The sequence below is a fragment of the Aquarana catesbeiana genome, linkage group LG05 (genome assembly GCF_042186555.1).
Source record: "Aquarana catesbeiana isolate 2022-GZ linkage group LG05, ASM4218655v1, whole genome shotgun sequence".
Taxonomy (NCBI): Eukaryota; Metazoa; Chordata; class Amphibia; order Anura; family Ranidae; genus Aquarana; species Aquarana catesbeiana.
The window spans coordinates 609,354,234-609,369,168 of NC_133328.1; the positions used below are offsets into that span (position 1 = coordinate 609,354,234).

A 14,935-nucleotide genomic window follows, 5' to 3' on the forward strand; every position below is an offset into this window, starting at 1 on the left:
TGTACTGGTCAACTCAAGGACGTCTCACCACTGCAGAAGCCGCTTCTTCTACCCTCAATGTCAAGGACTCACCGGGTGCTAGAGCCCAGGAGCCCACCCTCTCTTCATTTGGCATAAAAACTGAAGAGACAGGCCACACACCAATAATGGCTTTAGCATCCAAAAAGTTTTATTAGGCAATCAGGTAGATGACAGAACACACTGCAAAGACCTTCTACCTCTGGCCACACATCCAACGTGTTTTATCCTTGACATGATCTCCATTAATGTACCCTGTCAAGGGTAAAAAGTGTTGGAGATGTGGCCAGAGGTAGAGGTCTTTGTCATCTACCTACTGGATACTTTTGGATGCTTAAAACGTCATTGGTGTGTGGCCCGTCTCTTCAGTTCTTCTGGTCGAATGACATTTTCACTTAGGATTGAATGGTAGGACATGTTACAACGGGCAGCAAGTATAAGCTGACATTTCACGCGTATTACAAGCACTATGGTTATTATTTGTGACTTTTGCGCACAAGCTGAGACATTCTCAGTGCAAATTGTTTTTATAAGTAGACCCTTTGGTGTGCACGTTCTGGGAGCAGGTTCACTTTAAGAACCACTACACCTCCCATTACACATTTAAAGATTGAAACCTCATATGTTTCCGTCTTATGATTATTCTATGCCTCTCTACAGGAAACTAGTCACTTTCTCAGCATTAAAACTTCATGCTGAGGAGAGATTTATCCCACGAGTCGTGTTTGCTGTCTCCGATGCGTTTCATAGTGACGTACCTCTGCTGGCTATTGGTCTGTTGAGGTTTCGGGCTGGATTTCGTGTTTCCATGGATACACTTCTTTTTCTGCATGCCGGCTAACTCGCTCTTTAGCTTCTTCTCTTTGACTATCTGCATCAGTTCCCCCAGTTCTTCCTGCAGGAGAGAAAGTAGGTTGTTGCTGTGATCGGGCACTGGAGAGTAGTCTGAATACATTAGCCGAGAGGAACGAGGATTCATACATTTTTCAATAGTCTCTTTCCACCAGAACATCACAGAGACTTGATAAAGAGGAATATTTCATGGTATTAAGACTAAACGCTGATGGGGGGGGGGGGAAGGAACTGACAATCTGAATACAAGAGCCAGATTTGTAGCCACTAGGTAATTATCTAGTAGAAAAATATGTTTTTATTTAGAGGTTCAAGCTTAAACAATTGCCCTAGATGCATGGAGTTTCCTGGAAACCGATGAAACAAGAGCATAACTTTTTTTCTAAACAACGGCTATTTAAAGGATCTATGCTAGTACAGTCGCAAAACTTCTGTTTTTTTTTTTCAGTCGCACAGACAGGCTCAGTGCAGAAAACTGTTAAAGGCAGTGGCGTCGGCAGGGGGGGAGCTCACCGTGGCTGAACCCCCGAGTGGGTCCCGAAAAGCCCGGAGTCTCGAGTGGGCACTGTTCTATTTAAAGCCCCGAGCGCACCGCCGACGGGGGACCGATCTTATCCCGAGCGCCGCCGAGTGCGGCCGAGTCACATAGCAGGTCCCACCTTCTGGAGCCTGCAGCGCTGATGGACGGCCCACTGGTCCAATGGTGGGACTGCGGGACGTGTGACGTCCATCATAGGCACTGAAGGCTCCAGAAGACAGGAATTACAATGCAGCCGCTGCGTGAGATCCCCACTCGGAGCTCGGCTCTCCTCCTCTCCAGCGGGTAACCCCACTGACAGCTGACGACTCTTCCATTGTTAACGACACGGCGGCTATTCACTGGTTGTTAAGGATGCCGGCGGCCTCCGCTTCCAAAATAATAAAAAATGCTGGAAGCTACGAAAAGCCTGTATGCATGAACACATAGAATAACATGCAGGGGAATTTAGAGGCAGTTAACAAAAACATCGGATGCCCAAAACAGCAGCTGTAAAAATTCCCAGTGTGCAGTAGGCTGAAGTGAAATGCTACGCTGTTTTATTATATAAATCATCCCTACTAAGCCTAGGTGCCCACTGGAATGTGGCGCAGGAAACCCACGATCTGTAAACATTTCCCGCACCGCATTCAAATTGCACTGCCCTTGCGATCTGCAGCGGCTGTCAGTGCAATCTTAACGACATCCCAAACATAGGCCGCATAAGCAGTGCCTGCAGCGGATCGAATGATACAAAACGACCATGCGATCTGGTTGCAGTGCGGTTCCAAAATTGGTGCATGCATGACTTTGGCGCGATGCAGTGTGATTTGGGCCCATTCAAAATGAATAGCCTCAAATCGCAACGCACTGAATTGCATGTTAATTGCACAGGAATGTGGTACAGTTCCTGTGCGATTCATATACGGTTCATAGTGTGAACTGAGGATAAGGGCTCATTTACACTTGCATTTAGGGAATTTTAAAAACACGTGGTTGGCTTGAGTTTTTACTGCTCATCCATCCGCTCTCCCTTAAACTGAAAATACAGCGGATTGCTTTGCAGCCACATCAAGAGTTAACTGCCCTGTTGCAGTACCTTCTGTTTAACATGACCCATTCAAGTTAATGGGGCCATCCATAACAGCGTGGTGGTGTGGCCTTTTATGGGTTAAAAAGAGGTGAGAAGGTGATATTAAAACTCCCCACCACCTGTCAAATGCCCTCTGAAGTGAGATCCACCATGGACCGTGTAAATGAGCCTCTAGACTCTGTTGCTTGACTTGCCAGTTGCGTTTGAAACAACATTCTACCATCCATACACAGTTAGGGAGGTCTCAAAGTTCTCAGCCAACCAAGCACAGTCACAACAGCTTCTCACACAAGGAAAATTGCCACTGCCACTTGGAAAAATATAACGATTTTGTCCCTGGAGGCTAAAGTGCTTTGGCATACCTCCCAAACTGTCCCTGATTTCAAGGGACTGTCCCTGATTTGGAGCAATGTCCCTATATCCCTCTTTCCTCCTCATTTGTCCCTCATTTTGGTCTGATCTATATAGATGTATATAAAATTGCACTTTTTATCTATCAAAAAGTGTTTTCCAATGCTAAACCTTTCATCTGATTTCTAAATGTCTGCATTTGTAATGTCCAAAAGTCAATATAAAGGAATAGTAGTGGTAAAAAAAAGCACTTGTGGGTTTAACCAATCTTGTTTTTTTGTAAAATTCTCCTTTAAGGGGGCGTGGCCAGGGGTGTGTCCTATGCCTGCATACTTTTGCTGATAGGTGTCCCTCATTCCCATCTCAAAAAGTTGGGAGGTATGCTTTGGCAGTGAAGGGACTGGATTCCAGAGTAGCAAAGTACTTGCTGTATAGAAACACCAGAACGTACAATGTCATGCTGGAGTTCTTCTTTAGGAAACACAACTAATCTTGGATGTGTGTCGATGACAGCTCTTGCTTCGTTTGCAGGGGTTGTTAATTAGCCTGCAGTATCTTTTTCATGTCAAGCCTTGTTTTAATCATTACATCAGAAATTAATTGCCTTATTGTGAATGAGGCAATAGAAATCAACAGCAAAACTCAAATGAGATCTAAGAGGATAAGCAGAGAAAAAAAAGCCTGACTGGTGAATTTCAATTAGGTCATGAAAGAAATTAATTAAGATCAGAGACTGCCACTTTTAAATTGCTAACAATTACATTTGAGCCTTTTAGTAGAGAAGCTCAGTGTGTGTGATGGGCATGGTGGTCCCAATATACCTGGATAATATTTGCTGATTATGATGCAGGCTGAGTACAAACCTATATTACATGACCTGCTTAGGTATTATCTGGCCCATGAAAGTGATTGTAAAGGATCGTTTTTTATTTGTGCAACTCGTTTTGCACAGAGTGGCCCCAAACACCGTCTTCTGGGGTCCCCTGGCAGCTCTCGCAGCTCCTCTCCGCATCAGATAACCCCCTAGAAGAAGCACTCTCCCGAGGGGGTTACCTTGCGGGCGCACTCCCGAGTCCAGCATTTGCGTCCATAGACATGAATGCCGGACTCGGCCCTGCCCCCTGACGTCCGCATCGTTGGATGTGATTGACAGCAGCGGGAGCTGCGCTGCTATCAATCTATCCAATCAAGAGCCGAGAACCCCGGGCAGAGGAAGAACGCGTCTCCGCCTTGGGAAATTCCAGGGCTCAGGTAAGTAAAACGGGGGGGGGGGGGGCTGGGGGGCCGGTGACTGCCAGGTGTTTTTTCACCTTAATGCATTGGATGCATTAAGGTGAAAAAAGACGAGGGTTTACAACCCCTTTAACCACTTCCCGACCAACCGCCGCAGTTATACTGCGACAGGATGGCTCCCCTGCGCGAGCTGTCGTAGCTGTACGTCGGCTCGCGGGGTCGGGATAGCAGGCACGCCCCACTGGAGGCGCACGCGCGTGCCCGCTGCACAGCGGGGGTGCCGATGCTCGTGGCCGATGGTCGCGATGACCGCCAGCCACGAGCGATTGTGACCAGGAGACAGAACAGGGACGAGTGTGTGTAAACACACACTTCCCTGTTCTGACAGGAGTGACAGATCGTCTGTTCCTATTAGCTAGGAACCACGATCCGTCACTTCCTCTAGTCAGTTCCCTCCCCCTTCAGTTACAATCACCTTCCAGGGAACAAAGTTAACCCCTAGATCGCCCTATAGTGTTAACCCCTTCACTGCCAGTGACATTTTTACAGTAATCAATGCATTTTTATAGCATTGATTGCTGTATTAATGCCAATGGTCCCAAAAATGTGTCAAAATTGTCCGATGTGTCCACCATAATGTCGCAGTCATGATAAAAATCGCAGATCGCCACCATTACTAGTAAAAAAAATAATAATAATAAAAATGCTATAAAACTATCCCCTATTTTGTAGACGCTATAACTTTTGTGCAAACCAATCAATGTACGCTTATTGCGATTTTTTTTTTTACCAAAAAATGTAGAAGAATACATATCGGCCTAAACTGAGAAAAAAATTGCGCTTTTTTAAAAAAAAAATGGATATATTTTTTATAGCAAAAAGTACAAAATATTGTGTTTTTTTTTCAAAATTGTCGGTCTTTTTTTGTTTATAGCACAAAAAATAAAAAACGCAGAGGTGATCAAATACCATCAAAAGAAATCTCTATTTGTGGGAAAAAAAGGACGTCAATTTTGTTTAGGTGCAACGTCGCACGACCGCGCAATTGTCAGGTAAAGCGACGCAGTGCTGAATTGCAAAAAGTGCTCTGGTCAGGAAGGGGGTAAATTCTTACGGGGCTGAAGTGGTTAATAATCTGCAGGGGTCAGATATTAAAATGTAAGTATCTGTTCGCTTAACAGAAAATTATTTGGGAAAACATTGGCTAAAATTTCCAAAGGAAGTTAAAAGCCTTTAATTATATGGCCCAGTAAGAGTAACTCAAACTTTCGGAAGTCAATCTTCATGTTTGGTTACTTGGGAAGAGCAGTTCCATACCAAACTGGGGGGTCCCTGGAAAAACTGTATAGCCAAGACTAGGAAATCGAAGTGTATTCGAACCAATGAGGACCAACGTCTCAAATGTCCAAATATTAAAACCATTGTACTCATAAGACATTGGTTCCCATACACTTTTATTTACTATATGGTGACCTAGTTCAAACAATGATCAGCCCCTGATGAAAGGTGGAACAGTATTAGGCCTCAGGCACAAAGGACGTTTCTTTTTTCTTTTTAATTTCTTTGCTTCAAGGGAGGAAAAAGCAGCACTGAAAATGTGCCTAGGCCCCATATTAGATTTCCTGCAGGTTTTTGTCTTTAGATTTACCAAAACCATGTAGTGCAAGGGCCTGCCTGATTGCATACAAATTGAAACTCTTAAGGTTTGACCTCATATTATATGGTTTTGGTAAATCTGAAGACAAAAATCTGCAGAAAATCTAATAGTGTGTATGGGGTCTTAAAGCCTTGTACACACGGTCAGATTATTGGACGAATTTTCGTCAGTTTTTTGTTGGATGCTAGTCTCAAATCGAACGTGAAGAGGGTACTAACCATCAGAAAATTTTCTGACGAAAGAATTCAAGGTCAGAAGTAACGTAATGTGTTGAATTATTTTGCGATGCATATTATGCCTTTGTCTGGCAGGGTTTTCTTTTTTTTGGATGGGTTTACAACCCCTTTAAAAGTGGCATTTTTGACACCCAGTCTGCATGAGGTCCTAAAGTAGACAGTAAATATTTGTTATGGTATAAGAAGCATCTAGAAACATTATTTGTTCCAAAAATGCCTCCAGAAAAATAAACATTTGTCTAGAATTTCTTCAGATCTGCAGTAAGATTTAGTGAGGTCATTATAATAATGTTCATCTATTCTCCTTACTGGAGAGGAAGCTGTACCTGGAGATCTGCAATGCAAGGATCTTCCTGCTACTGCTTCAGTCAGTCATTCTTTGGATCCAGTGGCAGCTGTTTTTCTTTTTTTTTGGGGGGGGGGGGGCGGCAAACAATCCACCCCCAGCCATCAGCCCCCCCAGTCAGTCGGGTCAGGGACAGAGGCAAACCCACCTCCCCCCCAGGCGGTCGGTTGGCCGGCCGGGTCAGTCAGTAGTCGGGGCCCCACACTTACCCCATTTCGCAAGCAGCTCTCCGGCAGTGGCAGCTTCTCTCCGGGCTTCCTTGCTTCCCCTGTGTCTCCCTCCTCCTTCTGGTGGCCAATCCGATTGAATCTCCTTTCAGCCAATTGGGCAACGGGTCTCAGTGATTGGCTGGGAGGAGATTTAGTATTACAATAGCGAATATTAATTCGGTATTGTCACACAACTGGGTGGGCTTTGGGCGTGCTTAAAAAAAACCCCTCCGATTGGAATCCATGCATCCCGCGCCCTGCATGAAGATCAGAGGGCAGGACGCATGGATGGGGGGCGGCGCCCATATGGACGGGTTGCCACTGTTTGGACCTGTGCTTTCTCAACCTGCCCTGCTGCTTTTTGATCATTATCACACAGGTTATTATACCACTAGTCACCAGAAAGTCATTAAACAGTAAAACCTCGTATTAGCACTGTATGTTGCAGCAAAGTCTATATGCAGCACTGAGTGTTGCACTCACCTGTGCCTCATTCCAATGCTGGGTCCTTACCTCAGTCTGAGGCTACCAATGTGTAGCCAATCAAGCCACCAGCACTACAGCCAAACCATGGCCAGGTGAACGTGTTGTTGTTCAAGTGTTCCAGCAACAAATCGGTATACACATTGGTATACTAGATACCAAGTCCCCTGTGTCTCCAGAAATTGTATCTTGCATTCTGTGGATCTATAGTGAGTTCCTGCCATCCCACAAAGCATGCCTCTGTGTTTCCTGCTTGGGACTCCTGTGTACGCAGTGTGAGCATTCCTGTGTTCTTGTGATCGCAGCATCCAGGGCCTCCAGGAACTCTCACATCTGTGATCCCAGCACTCCAAGACATTCTCATTCCTGTGTTCTTATGATTCCAGCACCCCAGTGCTCCAAGAGACTCTCAATCCTGTGTTCCTATGATCACAGTATTCCAGTGTTCCCAGAGACATTTTGCACTCTGTCATCCTGTTGTTTCTACTGTACCCCTCACTCAGTGCATGTGAGTTTTCTGGTCAGTTGCTGCCTGCTAAAGTGAGTCAGAGGGCTGAAACCTGGGAAGTGTCCTGAAGCAAAGCCATCATTTTATTGCGGGGTGATTTGGTGAATACCAGGTGGCTCCTTATACCTGCACCTTGACCCTTTTTTGCCCACTCCTCCACTGAATGTGCAAGCACTCTGAGTTGTGTTTCCTCCTCTGCTTTATTTCACATCTGCTCCTGCTCTTTCCACTAGTGTCCCCCACATCTAATTGAGTTTCCAGATTGTTTGACTTCATGTTCTAAGCTTCCAGTGTTCCTTGATGACTCTTTGAGGAATGATACCTCTTGGTATCTTTCCTGAGCTATGCACCTCCACACAGCTCCAGGTTCACTCTCCAGACTCCGAGTGATGGCCAGTCCTGTTTCTAAGAGATACAGATTCTTATCTTGATGTTGAGCAAGGAGATGGACTAGTGTCTTTTTTCAACCTAGGTAGGCCATGCTCCTTGTATGCATTTCAAATATTTATTTTCAGGTAGCCCTTTCCTACATCCCAAGATCAAGCAGAACTCCAGTAAAAATATGCAAATGTAGCGTTCTCCCCAACCTCCAGAGGGCCGGTGCTGACCCCCAGAGTCAGGGAGGGCTGACATTCCTCTTCAGGGTGCAGGTTATTAGGCATGGTGGGTGTAGTGCAAATGGGGAAAGATTGGCGCCAGTCACTTTTAAAAATGAACAAAGAGGGGGGCGTGGCCTGAACTGGCATGGCGTGAGGAGTGAGAATTGGGAGCTCCGCTTGCCCATAATCCGCATCTATATATCCTAGTCTTAAAACTATCTTTTCTCGGTTACCGCTGGATTCCGTACACCCTCCTCCACACGGGGATCATGTCGCCACCGAAGCAGAAGACGGATCCCGCTGCCAAATTGGCAAAATACCGCAACACGGACAAGGAGCCTGGGGGAGAAAATGGCGCCGGATCCTCCTCTCACACGGATACGGCTGCAGAGGACACGGCACGTGTGCTGGAAGCCATATCGGACTGTAAGAGCACACTCACGAGTAAAATCGAGGAGGTAAAGGTGGATGTCTCTTTGATTCGTCAGGACTTGCAAAAACTGAGAGACCGGGTCACTGAGACGGAAACCCGAATCAGCAACATGGAGGATGAGATACCGCCATTGCAAATTCATACTGAGCGTCTACAACACCAGCTTACCATGATCCTTGCTAAACAAGACGACATGGAAAACCGCTTACGACGGTGTAATCTGCGGTTCATCGGCCTACCAGAAGGTTCAGAAGGCCCTGACCCTCCTTCCTTTATAGAAAACCTCCTAATCAACACTTTTGGAAGGACCGAGTTCTCCACCTCATTTGTGGTGGAGCGGGCGCACAGGCTGGCGGCGAAACCTCCTCCCCAAGGTGCACCGCCAAGAACATTCATCGCCAAACTGCTCAACTTCAGAGACCGGGACACGGTCCTCAGGCTCACCAGACTAAAAGGCAACATTCCCTTCAAGAACACCGAGATCAAGGTATTCCCGGACTTCTCTGCAGACGTCCAAAAGAAGAGAGCTCTATTCACTGAAGCCAAGCGTCAACTTCGGCTCCGTCATTACACCTACGCAATGCTCTTTCCTGCGAGACTGCGGGTGGTCGGTGAAGATCGCTCTCATTTTTTCGACACTCCAGAGGCAGTGTTTGCCTGGCTAGAAGACAAGGCGGTGCCGGATCGTGAGCCCGCTTGACGATGTTCGGTCCTTCTCACCCCCTGCTTACGCCACCAAAAGCCTAGAGGGACATATGCCATCTACAACACTAACAGCGCCCGGAACAACTGCCTCACTCAGGTACTGTAATGCCGGTATTAGACACTAACTTGCTGTTATACCACCCACGCACGAATCCCTCTCCTCCACAAGACTTACTGACCCCCCAGCTTATTGTCCCACTACCACTCCTGACTGCAGCACTTGCCCTAGCACTTAAGTATCATGTGCGTGCATATCCTCAACCAAAGAGTGCAGTGTCCCCAATTTGGAGAGACTCGATTAGATACCCAGCGTGTAAGCAAGCTGCTGAACTCAATTGTCTAACTCCTTATGGCAAGGGTTAACCCGAGGTGACACTTGGAAAAAAAAAGGACTCTGGACACTAGGTTTTCTATTCCAGTAGTCCCCCTTTTGCTGCTACTGCTTGTTTTACAGCGAAGTTTCGCCCCACTAGATACGCGTGTCTCTATGGAACCCACTGTTTTTCAATTTCAATGCAACGTTTATTTTTTTTTATAATCGCAAGTTGGTTTCCCTGGTCTGCCCGGTCTCAGCAAACTGCATTTGTTATCTACTGGATGCATTGCTTACCCGGGCATTCTGGTGTGTTGTTAAAGTTTCAATCAGACTGTTCTGATTGGGTTGGTGTTCGATATATGAACCACGTATTGAAGAGTAACAGTGTCAGGTGTTTATATGTAAATGCAGCTACGCTACATTGGGCTGGAATTGTGTCCAACCCAGAAATGTGTCAATCTGTGCGGAATTGGTTGTCCTGCCCCGCGAGACCCACACTTGGGGATTGCTGGGGGACGCCGCGGACTCCCCCGATTTTGGGGTGGTCTGTGACGCCCTGGACGGCGAATATCTGGTACATACTTTTACCAGGGTAAAATAACATGCTGGAGATTAAATGTATTACATGGAACGTGAGGGGTATTAGAGCTAAAACTAAACGGACTGCAGTCCTCGCTTTCCTCAAATCACAGTCGGCAGGTCTCATGGTACTAGTAGAAACTCATCTTACAGGTCAGCTTCAGATGTCACTCAAGAAACCCTGGGTAGGATGGTTATACCAAGCTCCGTTTACGGCTAACTCCAGAGGTATAGCAATATTAGTGGCGAAAACAATGCAATTTGTACTATTAACCCTCAGGTCTGACCCCCAGGGTAGATTTTTATTTTTGCACGCTAAATTGAATGGTTTAGAACTATTGATACTGGCGTTCTATATACCTCCTCCCTTTCAATTTAGTGCTCTACATGAGGGACTAGCATTTATGTACCAATTCCCTACTGTGCCTGCCATGTGGCTAGGCGACTTTAATAATGTTATGAATAAGGAATTGGACCGTGCCTACATAACACCTCACACTGAACCCTCTCAAGCAGATACTAGATTTGGTAGAACCCTTACTGACCTGGCACTTGTGGACACATGGAGATATCGCAACCCACTCTGCAGGGCATACTCATGCTTTTCTGCGTCGCACAATGCCATGTCTCGCATTGACCTGATCATGATATCCCGCACAATCTCCCCCCTACTGGGAGAGGTAGGTTTCAGCCCCCGCATCTTATCAGCTCATGCCCCCTACTGGATTAAACTTAAAATTGACTCACCCCCAACAACATACAACTGGAGGCTGAATCCCTTTTGGCTGACGGCAGTCCCAGACTTGGGAGAGGTTGTCACTGAGTGGGATTTCTACTTCCAGACAAATAGGGGTACGGCACCCTTTGGCACAGTATGGGATTCTTTTAAGTCCCATGCTCGCCTGGTCCTGTCCCATCGCATCTCCCGTTACCGTAAGGCGTCTTCCCAAATCCTCCAACAAGCAGAACAATCCTTAATAGAAGCAGAAAAGAACTTCACAGACAACCCTTCATCGCTCCCAGCAGATCAAATGAAGCTACAGGCTAGGATTGTAAACAACCTGCACTTTGAAAAAGCTGACAGAAAAATATATTACAGCAAACAAAGACACTATGAATGTGGAGAGATGGCGGGTCGCCTGCTGGCGTACCTAGCACACTTAGATCACAGGCCCCCTACAGGAGTTTCACTTCGGACCACTGATGGCAACCTAGTGACAGACCCTGAGGGGGTGACTGGGGAATTCCGCTCATTCTTTGAATCTCTATACTCATCCACCATAAACAACCCCATGGAGGAAATTGTCTCACTGTTATCGGATGTAGAACTACCTTCCCTAACTCCAACCCAGGTAGAAATACTTGAGGCCCCCATTACTGAAACAGAAATAACTAAGGCAATATCCCTACTTAATCCGTCCAAAGCTCCAGGAGCAGATGGATTACCCTTGGAATTTTACACAACCTATAGTGAGAGTCTAATTCCCAAACTTCACGAATTATTCACACACATATTTGAATCTGAGAGTCTGCCCCCTTCCATGTCAGAGGCAAATATTGTACTCATTCCTAAACCTGGCAAAAACCTAGAACACCCAGAATCCTACCGCCCAATCTCTCTTCTTCAGCTAGACATCAAAATTTTGGCCAAGACCCTGGCGCTCCGCCTGAATAGCGTCATCCATACACTGATCCACCCAGATCAAACTGGGTTCATGCCAGCTAAAAATACGGCATATAACCTACGTAGACTTCATATGAATATCCAGGCCAACCATGATTCACACATCCCTTCCAAATTCTATTCCGAGGCACCAGTAAAATAGACAATAAGAAAGGGTTACTGTACCACCATTGCAGAATATGGGAGGTGGTGCAACGAAAACTCAAAACGCCGGCTACCCACTCTCATACCCCATTATGGAATAATCCGAGCTTAAGGGAACTGCTAGAAGTGCCAGGTCACGAAATGTGGTTGGACCATGGAGTGGGGTTCTTGTCAGATGTTTATTTTGATAATGTGCTAAAATCATTCCAACAACTCAAAGAGGAGTTCAATCTCCCTAACAACAAGCACTTCCGTTACCTCCAACTCCGACACGCCCTAAGAGCACAATTTAGTGATAACCCCCCGGAGCTATAACAACTAGATATACTTTACATTATGCTAGACTCAGATCACCGTAAACTGATCTCAGGATTTTATAATTCTCTGCTACGACCTACAGCGGTGCACATTGCATATAGGCTAAAAATTCCCTGGTCTGAAGATGTGGGTGGGTTGGAGGATGATGAATGGGAAGATGCCTTGGATACTTGCAAAAAAGTCTCCACAAAACTATCAGACCGCCTTACACAACTCTATATCATGCACAGGACGTACTTGACCCCTCTCCGTCTGGCTAAATATAAACCCAACCAGAACCCGCAATGCCCCAGGTGTGACAGCCCCTCTAGTACGTTTTTTCATCTCCTCTGGTCATGTCCAGCAATACAGGATTATTGGTCCCAAATAGTGAAATTCATCCACGATGAAATGGGCTCCCCCCTCACATTATGCCCTAAACAATGTCTGCTGGGAATATTCCCAGATCCTGACTCAGATAAGTTTCATACGATCTTTCTTCAAGAAACACTCTTTATGGCCAGATTATTGATAGCCAGGAAATGGTTGCAATCCATATCTCCGACACTTCAAGAGTGGATCTCGGCTGTAAATAATGTCTTACCATATAAGAAGGAAATATACGTTCATAGGGGTTGCCCCCGCAAAATATGGCAAAATTTGGGACACCTGGATGGGTAATGCCTCTACCTGTAATGCAATATCTGAATAAAATACCCAAAATATGCAAATAACGAAAAAAAAAAAATGAACAAAGAGAGTTTTATTTCTCTAAACAGGAACAGGGGGAGAGAGGGGTAGGGCACAGGACACCCTTAGGCAAATGCAAAAGCAAATTGGCAGACTCCTTGGACAAAAATAGAACTAGTCAGACAGCAATACAGTAAAAGGGCATTTAAGCCAAATGCAGCAATCTGTATTTTGTAGCAACTGCTGTCTCCTATGGCAACAACTTTATCTACTCTATCCCAAGGTAGATCCTCAAACTTAGCTCACAGCTACCTGCTGGACTTCTCAAGCTTCGCTCACAGCTACCCGCTGTATTCTTCAAGCTTCACCCACAGCTATCCGCTGGATCCCTCAAGCTTTCCACACAGATAGTCAGCTACCCACTGTACTTCTCTTCAAGCTTTACTTACAGCTACCCGCTGTACTACTTTAAGCTTTACTCACAGCTACCCACTGTACTTTGTGGATGAGTTCTCTCCTGAAGCTTTCCCAGCTACTTCACAGTCCCCGGGCTGATGAAGAATCTCCTCTGGTACCCCTTCAGAATTCCTTCCCTTTACACCTGCCCTAGCAACAAGAGTGGTTGACCCTCTGGCAACTTCTTCTCTCTTGCCTCCTGGCAGCGATCAGACTCTCCTCAGGCAGAGCCCCTTTACACATGGTTAGACCTCAGGCTTCAGGCCTACACTTCGGCTGCTGCTCCACACACCCACCCAGACTGCAGCCCGGGTGGAAAGAATCCAGATCACCTGACTCTCTCCAAATAAAGAGTCTATCCCAGCAGCCTCAGCGGCCAAAGAAACTCCTGCTGAGAAAACAATATTTTTTCATAACCTGAATTCACTGTAATTTATCATACTAATGCCAAAGGTAATAGTGCCACCTATTGACAAAAGAGAGATATCACAGTTAAACCCAAGTTTAGGAGAAACCCATTTGATCAAAGACTACAATTAGCCAGGCTAGTTACCACCTAGCACAACTAAATTTACTAGCAGCCCTGTTTAGGACAAGGGTGCTACAAACAAGTGGCCACTGCCCCCACCTATAACTGGTCTTTGCAGCAAGAAGCAATGGAAGGGCGATGTATGTCAAAGAAATACAAAGAGATTTCCAATCTCCAACTTACCAACCAGCCAGCAACCAACCAAACTGACCTGTCTAACAATATGCGTTAAGAACAGGGGTTTAGTCTGCACACATTTGTAAATACACGTGTAAGCTACAGGCCCCGTCAAGGCAGCCTGTTTTCTGTAGTCCCTAACTCTAACTTCTGAAAGTCTCCATAATGGAAGCACATGCATTTTAATGGATAAGCAGAGGGCAGGTGAACCTGTAAGGAGCTCCTAAACCCCTGATCTTAATGCATATTTTTAGACAGGTCAATTTGAGTTGGTCGCTGCCTGGTTGGTAAGTTTGAGCTTGGAAATCTCTTTGTATCCAGTAAAAATATAGTTTATTAAAATATAGAATAAAATAAAACTATTGTAGTGTAATTGTTCGCATTATGCACATTTCTATCTACAGTGCTACATATGGACGCATAGACCAAACTGTTATCACCTGTATCCGTAACGACTGCATACTGTTTGTTATATATTCTTTTTCCTAATAAACCTTTATGAAACTAAAATAAAATAAAAAGCTATTTGTGCGGCAATACTTACCTTCAACCTGAAGCTGATCCTTGCAGTACTCCTTTTCCACCATAAGATGTTATCAGATTTCTGGGTTGTATGACTGCCATAATAATCCAGTTAAATTCCTCCAGGCTGTCATGTTTCTGTTCCCAGTATGTAAAGCAGTAACACTTTGATGTACAGGGACTGCAATAGTCTCATACTGGTCAAATTCAGGTACAAACACTGCTTGTATTTTAAAAATACATATGTTAATGGTCACAGAGCTGAATTAATCTCTATCTTTTATATCTGCCTGGGGTTCAG

At 45.5% G+C, this 14,935-nt stretch overlaps 1 protein-coding gene across 1 annotated transcript in view; it reads right to left on the bottom strand.

Annotated features, from left to right (window-relative positions):
* LOC141146167 (uncharacterized) overlaps positions 1 to 14,935 on the bottom strand; it is a 202,634-nt gene that overhangs the window by 18,285 nt on the left and 169,414 nt on the right. Inside the window, exon 18 of the mRNA XM_073632907.1 lies at positions 777 to 913. Within this exon, the coding sequence (XP_073489008.1) occupies positions 777 to 913 (137 nt within the window). The remainder of the gene's footprint in view (positions 1 to 776; positions 914 to 14,935) is intronic.